We start from the raw sequence: 16,211 nt of genomic DNA on the forward strand, positions 1-16,211 counted from the left end.
TATGGAATTGGCACCAAAATTCCGTGCGGAATCCCCCCACGCAGACTTGATACCAAATCGTGCCTTCTATCAGTCTGAATGGGAGGTCTCGCGGGCCTCCGCACTTCTCTGCTCAAAGAATTGACATGTCCAAGTCCACGCCGACGGGTTCCACACGGAATTTCAGTGCTATTTCCATAGTGTGAACGGGCCCTTACAGTGGCCTAATGCTGCCCTTTTTGGAATAGAAACTGTTCCAGTGATCATTGGCTGTAGAATAATAGCTATTCGCATCAATGGGAGATCAAGTATGGAATGCTCAGAAGAAGTCCGCCAAAACAACACACACAGTTACAAAATATAGGGCACATGGAAAAGGTTGTTGTTTAGAGATAACTTCTTGAAATTTGGATCAACCAGGAACCACAGGTATCTCACAATAATGCCAATGATCCTGGTGGATGCTTTAGACTAGAGCGCATACAACGAGCAGGTTCTTATTTGTACTGTGTGATACCTAAATGATTACAAAGAGAATATACTGCAAGAATCTTCCAAATACACCAAAGTAGTTACCTAACTTTTCTAGCTTTTTAGGTCATCGCCATAGGAAGTGAATGTGGAGACGATGGCTGTGTAAACTGCATGTTTATCAGCTAGATGTTAATAAGAAGTGGTATTAAGAGAGACGAACTAGAGGGACTACACAGTGTGACAGAGCCTGACCTGATAAGCTATGACTGATACTGCTAATGAGAAACTGAATACACTACTTTCTTCATAATGTGAGCAATTCATTGAGGCGCGATATTTAGTTCACATTTCCACATCGACATTTCACAGCTACACAAAGCAATCTTCCTAGACCAAAATAGCAGTCATTAAGATATCGAAGCATATGATTCAAAAGGTCTGAAGACTTGTGTGCCTTATTTACCTTACTACCTGAGAACAGTAGCGTAGCTATTATAGAGGCAGGACAGGCAGCTGCTATGGGACCTGAGCCCCAGGGGGGCCCAGGGATGCACAGGGAAGATAAAAGCCATCCTGTGTCCTTCTCTTAACCCCATATGTACTGCTGTGTGTAAGTAAACCAAAGCTCACTTAAATGCTGCAAAACAAAAAAAGGGTTAAAAAGCGAAGACTAGGAGCTCTATGCTTCACTGCTTTGATAACCCCTGACCTCTGTTCTCTGCAGTTCCTGCAGAGGTCATGGGTTATTAGTGCACAAACAGTGAAACAGAGAGCTCACTGTCTTTTTCTTTTTAACCCTTTTTTGTGTTGCAGCATGTAAGTGAACATTAGGTCACTTACACACTGCAGTACATAATGGGTTAAGCAGGAGGTAGTCTGCTCCTGCACCTATGTGTTTAACCATAATGGCTCCCAGTGGGCACTTATAGTTAAATACAGTAGACTGACAGAACAAGCAGCCATTGGCTCTCTGCTCTGCCAGTCACTCTTGTGGCTGCAGCCACGATTCTTGTGGCCTCTGGCCACAAGAGATGTTTTGGCCACCTCACAAAGCCTATATATACACACATACACACACAGTGCTTTATGTTGTGTGTAGGGGAGGGCATGAATCCTAGCTGAGCCCCTGCCTGAGAACATCCCCTCATCTGAACATGAATGAGGGCATTGTGCCAGGCACCACAGTTTGATATATAAGACAACTATTCTTTCCTCGGACAGACTGTCAGTGCCCTCCCTCTTGGAAAGTAAAAAAATAAATAAAAATTATATAGAGATGGACAAATAAATCAATGCCTAAAGGAATCAGGCAGCTGAACATGCGAGTAATAAGCACTTGCTGCATTAGGACTGGCTAATGGAGCTGGGAGGAATCGATGCGTTATGTACACTGCTTAGGACACAATGGGGTTAAGCATGATTAAGTATAACATGAAAAAAGCTGTAGGTCTTGTGGGCTCTGCTAAAAGTGTTTGCTAGGAATATATTCTTATCCAAACCTGGCATTTGCCATACATGTACATCAAATGTCAGCTGACTGTTTATGGAACAGGACCAGGAGCTGCTATCTGCAGCTGAAGCTCTCTGCCTGCAGCCAAGACTGGCGTTAACCCCCTGGATGCTGTAGTCAGTAGCGACTGCAACATCTAGGCAGTTAGATGCAAAGTGACGTTTCTGCTACGTTACCCCAAAATAATACCAATAAAAACTACAGCCTATAAAAAGCAAAACAACACCTTAAAATATAGCAATGCAAAGCAATGAAACAAAAAAGATCATTAAAATATACTAAAACCTATATATTATCATGCCAATTGAAATGACACAGAGAAAAAAGGTAACATGTGGAAAAAGAAAAGAACCCCCCCTTACATCAGTGCATGGTTGTGTGTGTGTGTGTGTGTGTGTGTGTGTGTGTGTGTGTTGTTTTCTCAATATCTTGCCATTAATAATAATTTGTGTTTCACAATACATTTTTTTAGTAAAATAAAAGCTGTAATTTAAAAATTCAACTTGTCTCACAAGTTGACTGCAGCCCTAGGGAGTCCTGGAAAACATGGATAGAGCCATAGAGCCATAGGCCATAAGCTGTACCCGTGTTTACCTGGCGGCCTTAAGGCTGCATCCAACCTCTTCAGTCGCTGGGAGTCCAATGCCGAGCGACCAGGTTTGGACTAACCCGAATGTTCAGCAAGTTTGCTTATTACTAGTTATGGATCTGGGAGTGTGAAGAGGGCAGGAACTGCTGTGATGGAAAGAAAAAAAGAACAAAATATAGTAGTAGTAATGATAATAAATGCAGTGGGCAAGCAATATTGTGTTGTAAAACTATGGCTCTCATCTCATCCTACAACTGCATAGGAGGCTGGAGGTTTTAGTTTTAACTACAGAAGAGCCACAGGTTGCAATCTCGGAGCCACGGCATCCCTGTCACTATCCCCCTGTACACCACCCTGTTCACACACTGATCTTACCTTTTTCATCTCCACAACTGATAAGTTCCACGTGTGCTCATCACTTTCTCCAATATTTGTGGCCTGCACAAAATGATCCAGAACCCCTTGGTCTAAGCTGATGCTGTTCTGGACATTGGTGGCACTGTAATCCATCCATAACTGATGCAGCTCCTGAACAGTTTCATGCTTGTAATGTAACTGGCAAAGAAATATCACAGAATATACTTTATGAGGGTAACAGTAACAAAAAAGAAAGTTTATCACCGAGTCAGAATCTCGGACACTTCTGTTTTCTTAATATTATATATATATATATATATATATATATATATATATATATATATATATATATATACATACACACAGTTAGGGCCAGAAATATTTGGGACAGTGGCACAAGTTTTGTTATTTTAGCTGTTTACAAAAACATGTTCAGAAATACAATTATATATATAATATGGGCTGAAAGTGCACACTCCTAGCTGCAATATGAAAGTTTCCACATCCAAATCAGAGAAAGGGTTTAGGAATCATAGCTCTGTAATGCATAGCCTCCTCTTTTTCAAGGGACCAAAAGTAATTGGACAATGGACTCTAAGGGCTGCAATGAACTCTGAAGGCGTCTCCCTCGTTAACCTGTAATCAATGAAGTAGTTAAAAGGTCTGGGGTCGATTCCAGGTGTGTGGTTTTGCATTTGGAAGCTGTTGCTGTGACCAGACAACATGCGGTCAAAGGAACTCTCAATTGAGGTGAAGCAGAACATCCTGAGGCTGAAAAAAAAGATAAAATCCATCAGAGAGATAGCAGACATGCTTGGAGTAGCAAAATCAACAGTCGGGTACATTCTGAGAAAAAAGGAATTGACTGGTGAGCTTGGGAACTCAAAAAGGCCTGGGCGTCCACGGAAGACAACAGTGGTGGATGATCGCCGCATACTTTCTTTGGTGAAAAAGAACCCGTTCACAACATCAACTGAAGTCCAGAACACTCTCAGGGAAGTAGGTGTATCTGTCTCTAAGTCAACAGTAAAGAGAAGACTCCATGAAAGTAAATACAAAGGGTTCACATCTAGATGCAGAAACCATTCATCAATTCCAAAAATAGACAGGCCAGAGTTAAATTTGCCGAAAAACACCTCAAGAAGCCAGCTCAGTTCTGGAAAAGTATTCTATGGACAGATGAGACAAAGATCAACCTGTACCAGAATGATGGGAAGAAAAAAGTTTAGAGAAGAAAGGGAACGGCACATGATCCAAGGCACACCACAACCTCTGTAAAACATGGTGGAGGCAACGTGATGGCATGGGCATGCATGGCTTTCAATGGCACTGGGTCACTTGTGTTTATTGATGACATAACAGCAGACAAGAGTAGCCGGATGAATTCTGAAGTGTACCAGGATATACTTTCAGCCCAGATTCAGCCAAATGCTGCAAAGTTGATCAGACGGCGCTTCATAGTACAGATGGACAATGACCGCAAGCATACAGCCAAAGCTACCCAGGAGTTCATGAGTGCAAAAAAGTGGAACATTCTGCAATGGCCAAGTCAATCACCAGATCTTAACCCAATTGAACATGCGTTTCACTTGCTCAAATCCAGACTTAAGACGGAAAGACCCACAAACAAGCAAGACCTGTAGGCTGAGGCTGTAAAGGCCTGGCAAAGCATTAAGAAGGAGGAAACCCAGCGTTTGGTGATGTCCATGGGTTCCAGACTTAAGGCAGTGATTGCCTCCAAAGGATTCGCAACAAAATATTGAAAAAAAATTCTAATTAAACATTACAATCTGCACTTGAATTCTGTTGTAGAGGTTTCATTTCAAATCCAATGCGGTGGCATGCAGAGCCCAACTCGCGAAAATTGTGTCACTGTCCAAATATTTCTGGCCCTAACTGTATATATATATATATATATATATATATATATAAAAACCAACAAAACACAACAAACACTGAACTCAGGGAGAACAGTGAAAAATTCCAATGGAGTACTCATTTACAAGTCTCCATTGATTGTCCCATACAAAATTTGAATATGCAAAAAAGGGGTCCGTGGAGCCTCAGTTACGAGTCTCAAAACACAGGAATAGCCAGATATCCCTCTCTCCAGAGAAGGAAGCCCATTGCCAAGGGGTGCCTCCTAGTGGGGAGTAAATGAGTACTCCATTGGAATTTTTCACTGTTCTCCCTGAGTTCAGTGATTGTTGTGTTTTGTTGGTCTATTTATCATTGCCCCAGTAGCCAGAATCCTGCTCCACACTGACGAGGGGCAAATACCCCGAAACTGCAGTCTGTGGATGGATGCCTAGCCTTGGTAACCCTTGTCTTATGTTGTTATACTCGCCACAGAGTTAGACTTTGACTTACAGGGGCCACCCTGGTGTTTCCCTATTTAGGTCCCAAAGCTCGCAACAGAGTGAGGACCTGGGGGACTACATGTCAGGGTGGTTTGGTGCTCTCCCCACTAGGAGGCACCCCTTGGCAATGGGCTTCCTTCTCTGGAGAGAGGGATATCTGGCTATTCCCGTGTTTTGAGACTCGTAACTGAGGCTCCATGGACCCCTTTTTTGCATGTATATATATATATATATACACACACACACACACACACACACACATATATATATATATATATATATATATATATATATATATACACATATATACACACTATATATATATATATATATATATATATATAGTATTAAGTATTATTATTAAGTAATATTAAGTATTACAGGCGTATTCCCAACTCTATAAGTTATCCCTAATGAAAAAGATAAGCAAAGCAAGGTGATTGGTGGGGGTCTGCTGAGCTCGGCATCATTCAAAAGCCCCATAAGGAATGAATGGAACATTAGAGGGTAACTTTTTAAAGTTAGGAAGGATGCCCCCTTAATAATAGCGAGGGCTGTAGGGTGTCCAAATTACCTGCTACTTACCTGTATGCCCACAAGCAGACTACTTGCTGGCTTTGTCTGCTGACATACAGGGAAGAGACAGAGAATTTCGTCATGCCTGCTTTATTAACAGATCATTCCAGCCGATGAAGTAATGTATTACCACTTTTTATGCAATTGCACTTCCTGACACCAAGACAATGTTACATAATCTATTGGCATCATGTTATAGAGCAGGAAGAACTGAGCAGAATGATATATAAGTTTGTGGGAAAAAAGTCAGTATAACTTGTAACATGTTGATTGAAATCCCTGCTCATTCTGTGATAAGGAGTCCAGTGGGTGGCCCCACTCAATGGACACTTTAGCATGGAAAGATCAGAGATTTTAATTAATAAATTACAAGTTATACTGAATCTTTTCTAATAAAGATATATATCAATCTGTATAGCTCTTTCTACTCTATAACATAGTGCCAATAGCTTAGGTAGAATTTTCATGGTGACAGGTTCCCTTTAGATACAACCTTATGTAGCCCACAAATTTCGTTTGTCATATGTGTGAGACATCTGCATTGTGATCTTGTACATTTTAAAAAGGAAGGTTGAATTTGACTGTTTGCTATGAACAACACTTCTGCTCTATTTACTGCATTGGCTCTATGCCCAAAGGCCATACTGTCATATTTGTTACGAGAGTTCATTACAATTATGTTAAAGCGACTCTGTACCCACAATCTGACCCCCCAAAGCACTTGTACCTTCAGATAGCTGTTTTTAATCCAAGATCTGTCCTGGGGTCCGTTCGGCAGGTGATGCAGTTATTGTCCAAAAAATTAATTTTAAAATTGCAGCTCCGTGCCCTACGGGTATCTGTGCCCTAACTTTGCACCACCCCTCTGTCCCTCCTCCCCACCCTCCTCATCATTAGGAATGCGTTACCATAGCACATGGGCTGGATCATTAAGACACCTGTGCAATGTTTAAACAGAAGTAAATGTTTCAGTGGCATTCCTAATGATGAAGAGGATGGGGAGGAGGGACGGAAGGGTGGTGCAAAGTTAGGGCACAGATACGCCCGTAGGGCAAGGAGCTGCAATTTTAAAATTAATTTTTTATGACAATAACTAGATACCCTGCCAAACGGACCGCAGGACAGATCTTGGATTTAAAGCAGCTATCCGAAGGTACAAGTGGTTTGGGGGGGTCAAATTGTGGGTACAGAGGCGCTTTAAAGTAGGACTGTCATTTATCTAGCCTTTTTACAAGGCTAGACTCATTCGCTCTATTATACATTATGTATTGAACTGCTTAGATCAGGCATGTCCAAACTTTTTTCGAAGAGTGCCAAATTTGATGAAGTGAACATGTGCGAGGGCCGACCATTTTACATGCTACATGCTATATGCTTTATAACACAGGCAGATAATAGCAAGCTGGATACCTGGGAGGCCGTAAAAGTTCGGAAGGCGGGCCGCAAATGGCCCTCCGGCCGGACTTTGGACATGCCTGGCTTAGATCATATAAGGAATGAAGCATGCTACCACATGCTTCAACTACTTATAACTAGAGATTAGGACTAAGACCCAGTGCAATATAAATTTTTGACATCTATACCACTTTAACATACCCCATATTGTTCCAATCCTTTGTTCCACTAAATGTAAGGTCTGGCACAGGGCTATCCCCCCTTGGATTATCGTAACATGGGTGTTTATAGAAGAATTGTGTTGTGGATAGATTCTGTATATTGCTAGCATAAGATTAAATGCAATTAACTATTTACACAAATACCTATATGATTGTCAGGCCTAACCTCTTGGACCCTGACTGATCCTATGAATGAAAGAGCCACAGCAATAATGTATTACTTTGGTCTGTTTAATGTTTTATTCTGCAATGAACTGCAGTCAACTTCATTCACTTAAAGACTGGACACCTTTAAAACCATTTTTGTTAATTTTGCTTTATATGTTTAACTTGCATCTGTCATCATAGAAAAACCTTTGACAAGTCATAGAGACTCTGCTCTCCATTTCCCACTCTGTGTCAGTGGAAAGAGTCAGGTTCCATAGACTTACATTAATGCAGTCCGCTCATTCTCACGATAAGTACAGGTCTGAACACGCCGACCCGGACCAATCAAACCTGTCATCATTTTTTATGATGTGAATCTAAATCTGCCGTGGCAGAAAAAAACCTTTTTTCCCCATAGGGATAAAACTTAACTTTTATTTATTATTGGGATTTAAACAATTGAGTGCAGATTATTATATACAGTGTTATGGTAAAAAATAGTTTCTTGATGACTGCAAGGTACTTATCTCACAAAGTGTTTGTAGACAGGTATGAAGTAATAACAGTAGTTTCAATGTCTCATTTATTAATTCAGATTAAGCTTTCACTGAGGAGTACTATGATGCAGGTGCCGGCAACGCTGCATCTGTCTCTCTCAGGTGTTAGTCTTCTAGGTATCAGTTATTGGCGATATATATTTCGCCTGTTGTTTTATGGCTAGTTTGCGGTGTATACACACGCTTCCTCTAGCCCTAGTTGCGGTAGCGCCAAATGATACGTGATTTATCGCTATTGTGTACTGTGCGTCGGTACACTGACTAATTGCGGTGGCGCCAGAGAGATATGTGATTTATCGCTGTTGTGTACTATACTCCGGTACACTGTATTATATTGCGATATTAACAATAGGTCCGTAGGGTGAATTGATGCGGTAATGAATACCGCTTTCACACCGGACTCAACGCTAATTTTTAGATTCTGTCGGAGCAAGTTGCTCCGTGATACCTTAAAGTGCTTGCTTAATCGCTGTAGGCAGGCTTGTATAATCAGACTTCTACCTGTCTACATATAGTATTTTTCATTGATCATTTCATTTTTATAGGTAAGCTGTCATCTTCGAAATCTATTGCTAAAAGTTGTGCCTTTAAGACCAACTAGTTTCGCCAGTGACCCTGGCTTTTTCAAGGAGGCATCCTTGAAAAAGCCAGGGTCACTGGCCAAACTAGTTGGTCTTAAAGGCACAATTTTTAACAATAGATTTCGAAGATGACAGCTTACCCATAAAAATGAAATGACCAATGAAAAATACTATATGTAGACAGGTAGAAGTTTGATTATACAAGCTGCCTACAGCTATTAGGCAAGCAGTTTAAGGTATCACGGAGCAACTTGCTCCGATAGAATCAAAAAAATAGCGCTGAGTCCGGTGTGAAAGCGGTATTCATTACCGCATCAATTCACCCTACGGACCTATTGTTAATATCGCAATATAATACAGTGTACCGGAGTATAGTACACAACAGCGATAAATCACATATCTCTCTGGCGCCACCGCAATTAGACAGTGTACCGACGCACAGTACACAATAGCGATAAATCACGTATCATTTGGCGCTACCGCAACTAGGGCTAGAGGAAGCGTGTGTATACACCGCAAACTAGCCATAAAACAACAGGCGAAATATATATCGCCAATAACTGATACCTAGAAGACTAACACCTGAGAGAGACAGATGCAGCGTTGCCGGCACCTGCATCATAGTACTCCTCAGTGAAAGCTTAATCTGAATTAATAAATGAGACATTGAAACTACTGTTATTACTTCATACCTGTCTACAAACACTTTGTGAGATAAGTACCTTGCAGTCATCAAGAAACTATTTTTTACCATAACACTGTATATAATAATCTGCACTCAATTGTTTAAATCCCAATAATAAATAAAAGTTAAGTTTTATCCCTATGGGGAAAAAAGGTTTTTTTCTGCCACGGCAGATTTAGATTCACAACTAATTATTACCTCCCAATAGGTGACGGATCAACTATCCTCATCATTTTTTATGATGACAGGTACACTTTAAAGGACAAGTGCCATGAAAAACTTTTTCCCAGTAATTGAAGCACATTACAAAGTTATATAACTCTGTAATGTGCTTCAATCACCTATCTGCCTCCCTTCCCTGTCTTTTCCCCCCTCCACCCCCCACCAGGAAGTGTCCTAACTCACACAGACCTAATTACTGTCGTCACCGTCACCAGGCAGCTCCTTCTTGTGAGGATGAGTCATCAGCAGGAGGGCTGCTCTAGGTCCTGTTACACCTGCCCCCCCCCCCCCCCCCCGTCCAAGTGATGGCTTGCAGTTGTTTAGCCAATGGGAGCTGAGCAAGCCTGTCACCTGACAAGGCAGGGGGGGGGAGGCTAGTGTAACAGGAGAAGGAGCTGAGAGAAGAGCTTGGTGACGGTGACGACAGTAATCAGGTCTGTGTGAGTTAGGACACTTCCTGGTGGGGGGTGGAGGGGGGAAAAGACAGGGAAGGAAGGCAGATAGGTGATTGAAGCATATTACAGAGTTATATAACTTTGTAATGTGCTTCAATTACTGGGAAAAAGCTTTTCATGGCACTTGTCCTTTAATGATACAAAAAAAGCCAAAATTATTTTCCCTTTGGTCATTAATAAATAATTAGCTTAGTTTCTCTTCTACAGCCTTGTTTCCCTAGATGGTGATGACCACTGTTCACAGTGAAATTTGAATGAAAAACTATTTGACAAGCTTAGGGCCGTAATAAACAGAAAGATTATTGTGCGAAAAGTCATTATATCGTTTGAATTTAAGTGATAATCTTTCGGTGTGATCGGCCACAATCGAAACAACTAAAGAAAATTTGTTCATGTGTCGTTGATTGCATCTTTTGAGCTGACCATAAAGTCATCACTAATCGTTCCCAAATCTTTCGGTGTAAGCGCGATCATTCGTAATTACAATAGTTCATATACTAGAGTATATGAACAATTGTAACTGCGGTTGTAATTGAAAACTTTTGTTCCATGTATTATGTTGAATAATTTCAGCTTGTTCTCAAAAGCGCTCGTTTGTAAATGAAAAACAAAACCGCTTAGTCTAATAGGAACCTTAGGGCCCTATTACACGGAACGATTATTGTGTGAAAAATCGTTAAATCGTTCGAATTTAAACGATAATCATTCTGTGTAATTGCAGGCAACGATCAAAAAATCGTTCGTATGTCATTGATCGCTGATATAGATCTGAACCTAAAATTATCGTTAATTGTTCGCCAATCGTTCACTGTAATTCCACATTCGTTCGCTCAAGCTCCGCATTTGTTCACTAATCGTTCAGTGTAATAGCACATTGTTCATTGTTTTTCTGAGATCAGAAGGAATAAACGATCATAGTAACGATCGCAATAACGATCATAGTAACAATCATAACTAACGATTATCGTTCTGTGTAATACGGTGAACGATTTCAGGTACACAATAAACAATCTCGTTTGCGATCGTTTATCGATAGTCGTTAAAAATCGCTCAGTGTAATAGGACCCTTAGCCTCCACCCCTTATCTCCCCTCTCCTGAACAAACAAAAGACATGCCTGTAATTTTAGGTGACTTTAAAGGATAATCAGTACTGTTGGCCTGTCATTCTTTGATTTAGGGAGGTTCTCAAAGGTTGGACCTCCTCTAATTTGTAGGTAATAGCAAATTATAGTGATACACCATCATTCTATAAGATGGGAATACCCCTTTAAAGTGAATGTACCATCAGGTACCTCGCTTTGGGCTTTTTACCTTAACATATCAGCGCCGGCACGGGAATACTGGTGGTGCAGTCCTTTATTTTGAACCACTGACTGCTCAGGAGCCGGCAGGTCTGCCCCCAGTGTGGTGATCTTCTGATGTGGCTTCATTATCATCAATGGAGCCACGTCACAGAGGGGAGAAGAGCTCATTACACTGGGGGCTGGAGGGTCTGCCCTCAGTACTCTGGGCAGGCCGGTGCTCGGGAATAGACCAGCGCCATAAGTGTTAACCAGGCAGCCGTTAAAAAAGGGCTGCGCCACCGGCATCCCCTCCATGGCGCCGAACCGTTAAAGGTAAAAAATCCGAAGCAATGGTACATTCGCTTTAAATAAAATTTGCTGCAATAAAGAAAAATTGGAGGTGCACAAAAACATTTAGAGGGTTTCAAATGCATTCAGATGGAAATAGCATATTCTAAATGCACTGCACAATACATTTTGTAAAAGGACAACTATGCAATCTAATTATTTCTCCTAAGTTCCTAGGGACCATAATGCATGTAATCTTGTTGTAATTATCAGGAAATAAAGAGTGTAGCTATTGTTGTAGGTAAAAGGGTCTTGTAAAATTAATCTCACTAGATTGCCTACCTTACATAGAAGCAGAAGGTAAGAGTGCCCTCTAGTGGCTGACAATGAATACAGCTCTACTCACGTGGCAAGAAATGTGAGCGGGGAGTGAACATGAACAGGTGAATTGAACAGCAAATACACCAATTATGAGCATATTGCAGCATCCTAAAGAACATTGTCACTTAACCACCTTTGGGTTTGCAATACAGAACATCTCTTCTTCGGTCAATTGTGTAACTGGTGATTGGGAGCGCTCAGGACTACGAACTCCAACCAGGATTTCTTCAACCATCTTCTGAGCAATAAACAAAGCCTCCCGTGACTCCAGCTCCCTCTATAACAATAGAACAATGTGCAGTGTAGGTTAGTGTAGTTGCTACTGTAAAAGCTGCAACCATTCAATCTAAAAAATAAAAAAAAACCTTAATGAGAGTCTCGGCTTTAGTGCAAGCAATATGGATTATACTGGGCTCCCAGGACTACTGCTAACATCTAATTCCAGAGATTTCTTTTAGCAGAAAAAGATATGGGATAGTGACTATACTTTCTGTATGGGTCGCTTCACATGGATCCGCAGCAGATTTGACTAAATGAATTAACATAGCATTAAATCCACAAATCTGCTGCAATCCGGTACGTGTGAAACTACCCTATCAATTCCACATTGTTTCCCAATCTCTGCTAGCTGTTATTCAATATAAAACATAGGGGATAAAAATATGTTCACAGGAGGGACCCAAAGGTGCACAGCTGATCACAAGACGTTGCTCTCATAACCACAATGTGTATCCATATTAAGCAGATTTTTATCCACTGTTTTATAGTTTGCATTGAATGACTGCAAGCAGAGGTGGTCTTGAAACCTGTAAAAAAATGAAACACAATGGTAGTTTAACCTGGTTTGGGAAATCATTAAGATGAACGTCCTTCCACACCTACCTTATCTATTCCAGCATACCCCTATTCCTGTCCTATTTCTGGTAACTCTTTTCTCCTCACAAAATTCATATGGGCTCAGAAATCAACCTGTCTAGCCGAAACCATTCTTTACCATCCAAAGACAAGGTCAGTCTTCCCAATAACTTGTAGCGGCCCACCTCTCCAGAGTGCTGGATTGGTATAGACTTTAAACTTTGATCCTCGCTTCTCCTTGGCTGCCCTCCTCAGGTCTCATAGCAAATTCTGATCCCACTATCAGCCATACCTTAAAGAGGACCTGTCACCCCCCGTGCCGGGGTGACAGGCTCCTGACCCCGTTATATCCCCCTATACTCACGTGATCCCGCCGGGTCCCGCTTCATGAGCCGGTCGGGTCACAGAGATAACAGCGCCCGGCGCGCGCGCTGAGAGATGAGTCCGATGCGCATAGAGAATGACGGAGCATCGAACTCCCCATTCATTCTCTATATGCATCTGACTCTGCTGTCAGCACGCGCCGGGCTTCGGGCGCTGAAATCTCCGTGACCCGACCGGCTCAGGAAGCGGGACCCTGCGGGATCACGTGAGTATAGGGGGATCTAACAGGGGGTCGGGAGCCTGTCAAATTTGCAGTAAACACCTCTCTTCCGGTTTCCTAGCACCACACCCCTCTCCTCTATTCCCTGCCCTGATCCCTGTTTCACGTCAGGCCTGGAAGATCTTACATTCCGCAGACGGTCTAAGGTGGGTGTTTTCAGAGCCAAGTCACTCCTCCATGCTAAGTCATGGCTCTCCCTTTCCACTCTTAAAGGGAACCATTCACCCCGTGGCCCCCGGCAGAAACTGACATACAGTGACATAAAGGTCAATATACTTACCACATCGCTCCCGGTCCCGTCCCGAAGCCCGTTGTTGACACGGAGAAATCGACGATTCTTCTTCTCGCGCCCATTATGGTAATGAGCGCCGCCGGGTCCGAAGTCCAGCCTTCTCCCCGCCTCCGACACTTGATTGACGCCAGGTCCTCTTCCTCCTCGTCTTCTTTCTTCTCGCCGGATCCCGCGCAGGCGCCGTGACAGTCGTTTTCAGCGCATGCGCAGTTCACAATTGAAGCCGCTCCGCAGCTTCACTGTTTACTGCGCGTGCGCCGATTTGCTCGAACACCGTATCCTGTTTACCGCGCAGGCGCAGAAGAGGTGACGAGACCATCACAGCGGCGCCTGCGCGGGAATTCGGCAGAAGACTGAAGACTGAAGACGTCAATCAAGTTCCAGGAGGCGTGGATGGGCGGCGACGAGAAGAGGACCTCATGAATAAGTTGGACTCGTCCGTCGTTTCCTATGGACGTTGGACTCATCTCAGCTCATTACCATAATGGGCGGGAGAAGAAGAATCGGCGATTTCTCCGTGTCAACAACGGGATCCGGGACGGGACCGGGAGCGATGTGGTAAGTATATTGACCTTTATGTCACTGTATGTCAGTTTCTGCCGGGGGGCCACGGGGTGAATGGTTCCCTTTAAAGAGCTCTCAGACACTTGCCCACTAGGATTATGGACAGCTCTACAGCTACATCATTTCCTCCTATTTTTACCCTCTCCCTTTGCACGTACTCGCACCCCCTTTGGAATACTTTGCTTGGTCTCTGGCCCCCTCCGTCACTCTCTTTCTCCTCTCTACACCATGTTGGGGTCCCTGCTGGAGCAATTTAGTCCCCCTTTCCTGACTGCATGGGAAGAAGATCTAGGCCTCTCCCTCTGCAGCACAGGACTCTTCGGTACTCCAGTTTACCCATTCCTCTTCGATCTCCTCCTGTACGCAGGAGGCTCGGTATAAGGTGCTATCTCGATGGTACCAGGCCCCTATGAGTCTCCACAGGATTCTCCGAGATGCCTTGCCAATGTGCTGGAGAAACTGTGGTGAAGAAGGCATCCTGCTGCACACATTCTGGAGCTGCCCCAAATCGTCTCACTTCTGGAAAGAGGTGTGGCGTTTTAGCATCCACCTTCACAGACTACCATATCCCATTCACTAAGGCATATTTCCTCCTGCACATCTCCGAGACCCCCTTAAAGTCTTATGGCCAGCTCTTTGGAGAAGTCCATTTCTAGCTGGCTGCGTAGAGTCGAGGACATCAGGCGAAAGGAAGACTTTACGGCTCAGCTTCATGACTGCCCCTCCTGCTTCTTCTGGACATGGTATTACTGGAATCTGCTCAATATAAAAACCCCTTTTCCTGCCTTCTTTCTTTTTCACATTGGCCTCCCATAGGCCAATAAGGCCACCTTATCGTTGGTGGGTTGGTTTACACTGTTTGCAAATGGTAACCAAGAGCCTCATTATTTTTGTAGAGATTTTTTTTTTTTTAGCAGTTGGAGGCTGCTTTTAATAAATTTTACTTCTGTAATGGGTCTGTATCTTGCCATTGCGGTGAGCTGTTGGATTTTTCAGTATTTTTGTAGGTCGGGACTTGGCCCCTGTTGACGAGCCTATGTTTGGTTCTTGGGTTGTTGAGGTTACTATGACCCGTTATTTTTGTCCTTTTGTGTTCTTCACTTTAGATGTTGTTCTTGACAATGTACCCCATTGCTCGCACCTTTTCAGGTGCGTATTGCATTTTGCTTGAAAGAAACAGGAATGCCCTATATACAGTGGGTAAGTATTTAATACACTACATTTTGCAAGTTTTCCCACCTATACAGTGGGAGAGGTCTGTAATTTTTTTCACAAGTACTCTTCAATTATAAGAGACAGATTCTATAAAAAGATATTCCAGTATATCTGTATGAATTTTAAATAATTAATTTGCATTTTATTGCATTAAATAAGTATTTGATCACCTACCAACCAGCAAGAATTCTGGCTCTCACAAACCTGTTAGTTCTCCTATTCTGCACTCATTACCTGTAGTAATTGAACCTGTTTTAACTTGTTACCTGTATGAAAAAAAAAAAAAACACACCTGCCCGCACACTCAATCAATCACACTCTAAGGACACCATTGTAGACAAAATTGTTGACCTGCACAAGGCTGGGAAGGGCTACGGGACAAAAGGCAAACAGCTTTGTGAGAATTGTCGGTAGAATTATTAGAAAATGGAAGAAATATAAGTTGACTGTCAATCTTCTTCGGTCTGGGGCTCCATGCAAGATGTAGGGTAAGGGTGATTATGAAAAATTTCAGGTATCAGCCCAGAACTAGACAGGAGGACCTCAAGAGACCTGGGACAAGTTTTAAAGATTACCATTAGTAACACACTACACAGTCATCAATTGAGATCCCGCAGGAC

The 16,211-nt window shown here is 42.6% G+C and overlaps 1 protein-coding gene across 1 annotated transcript in view; it reads right to left on the bottom strand.

Annotated features, from left to right (window-relative positions):
• MYCBPAP (MYCBP associated protein) overlaps positions 1-16,211 on the bottom strand; it is a 57,494-nt gene that overhangs the window by 14,256 nt on the left and 27,027 nt on the right. The window contains exons 13-14 of the mRNA XM_069951790.1: positions 12,195-12,338; positions 2,928-3,107 (exon numbers count right to left, since the gene is read on the bottom strand). Coding sequence (XP_069807891.1) covers positions 2,928-3,107; positions 12,195-12,338 — 324 coding nt within the window. The remainder of the gene's footprint in view (positions 1-2,927; positions 3,108-12,194; positions 12,339-16,211) is intronic.

This window comes from Dendropsophus ebraccatus, chromosome 14 (assembly GCF_027789765.1).
Source record: "Dendropsophus ebraccatus isolate aDenEbr1 chromosome 14, aDenEbr1.pat, whole genome shotgun sequence".
Lineage (NCBI taxonomy): Eukaryota > Metazoa > Chordata > Amphibia > Anura > Hylidae > Dendropsophus > Dendropsophus ebraccatus.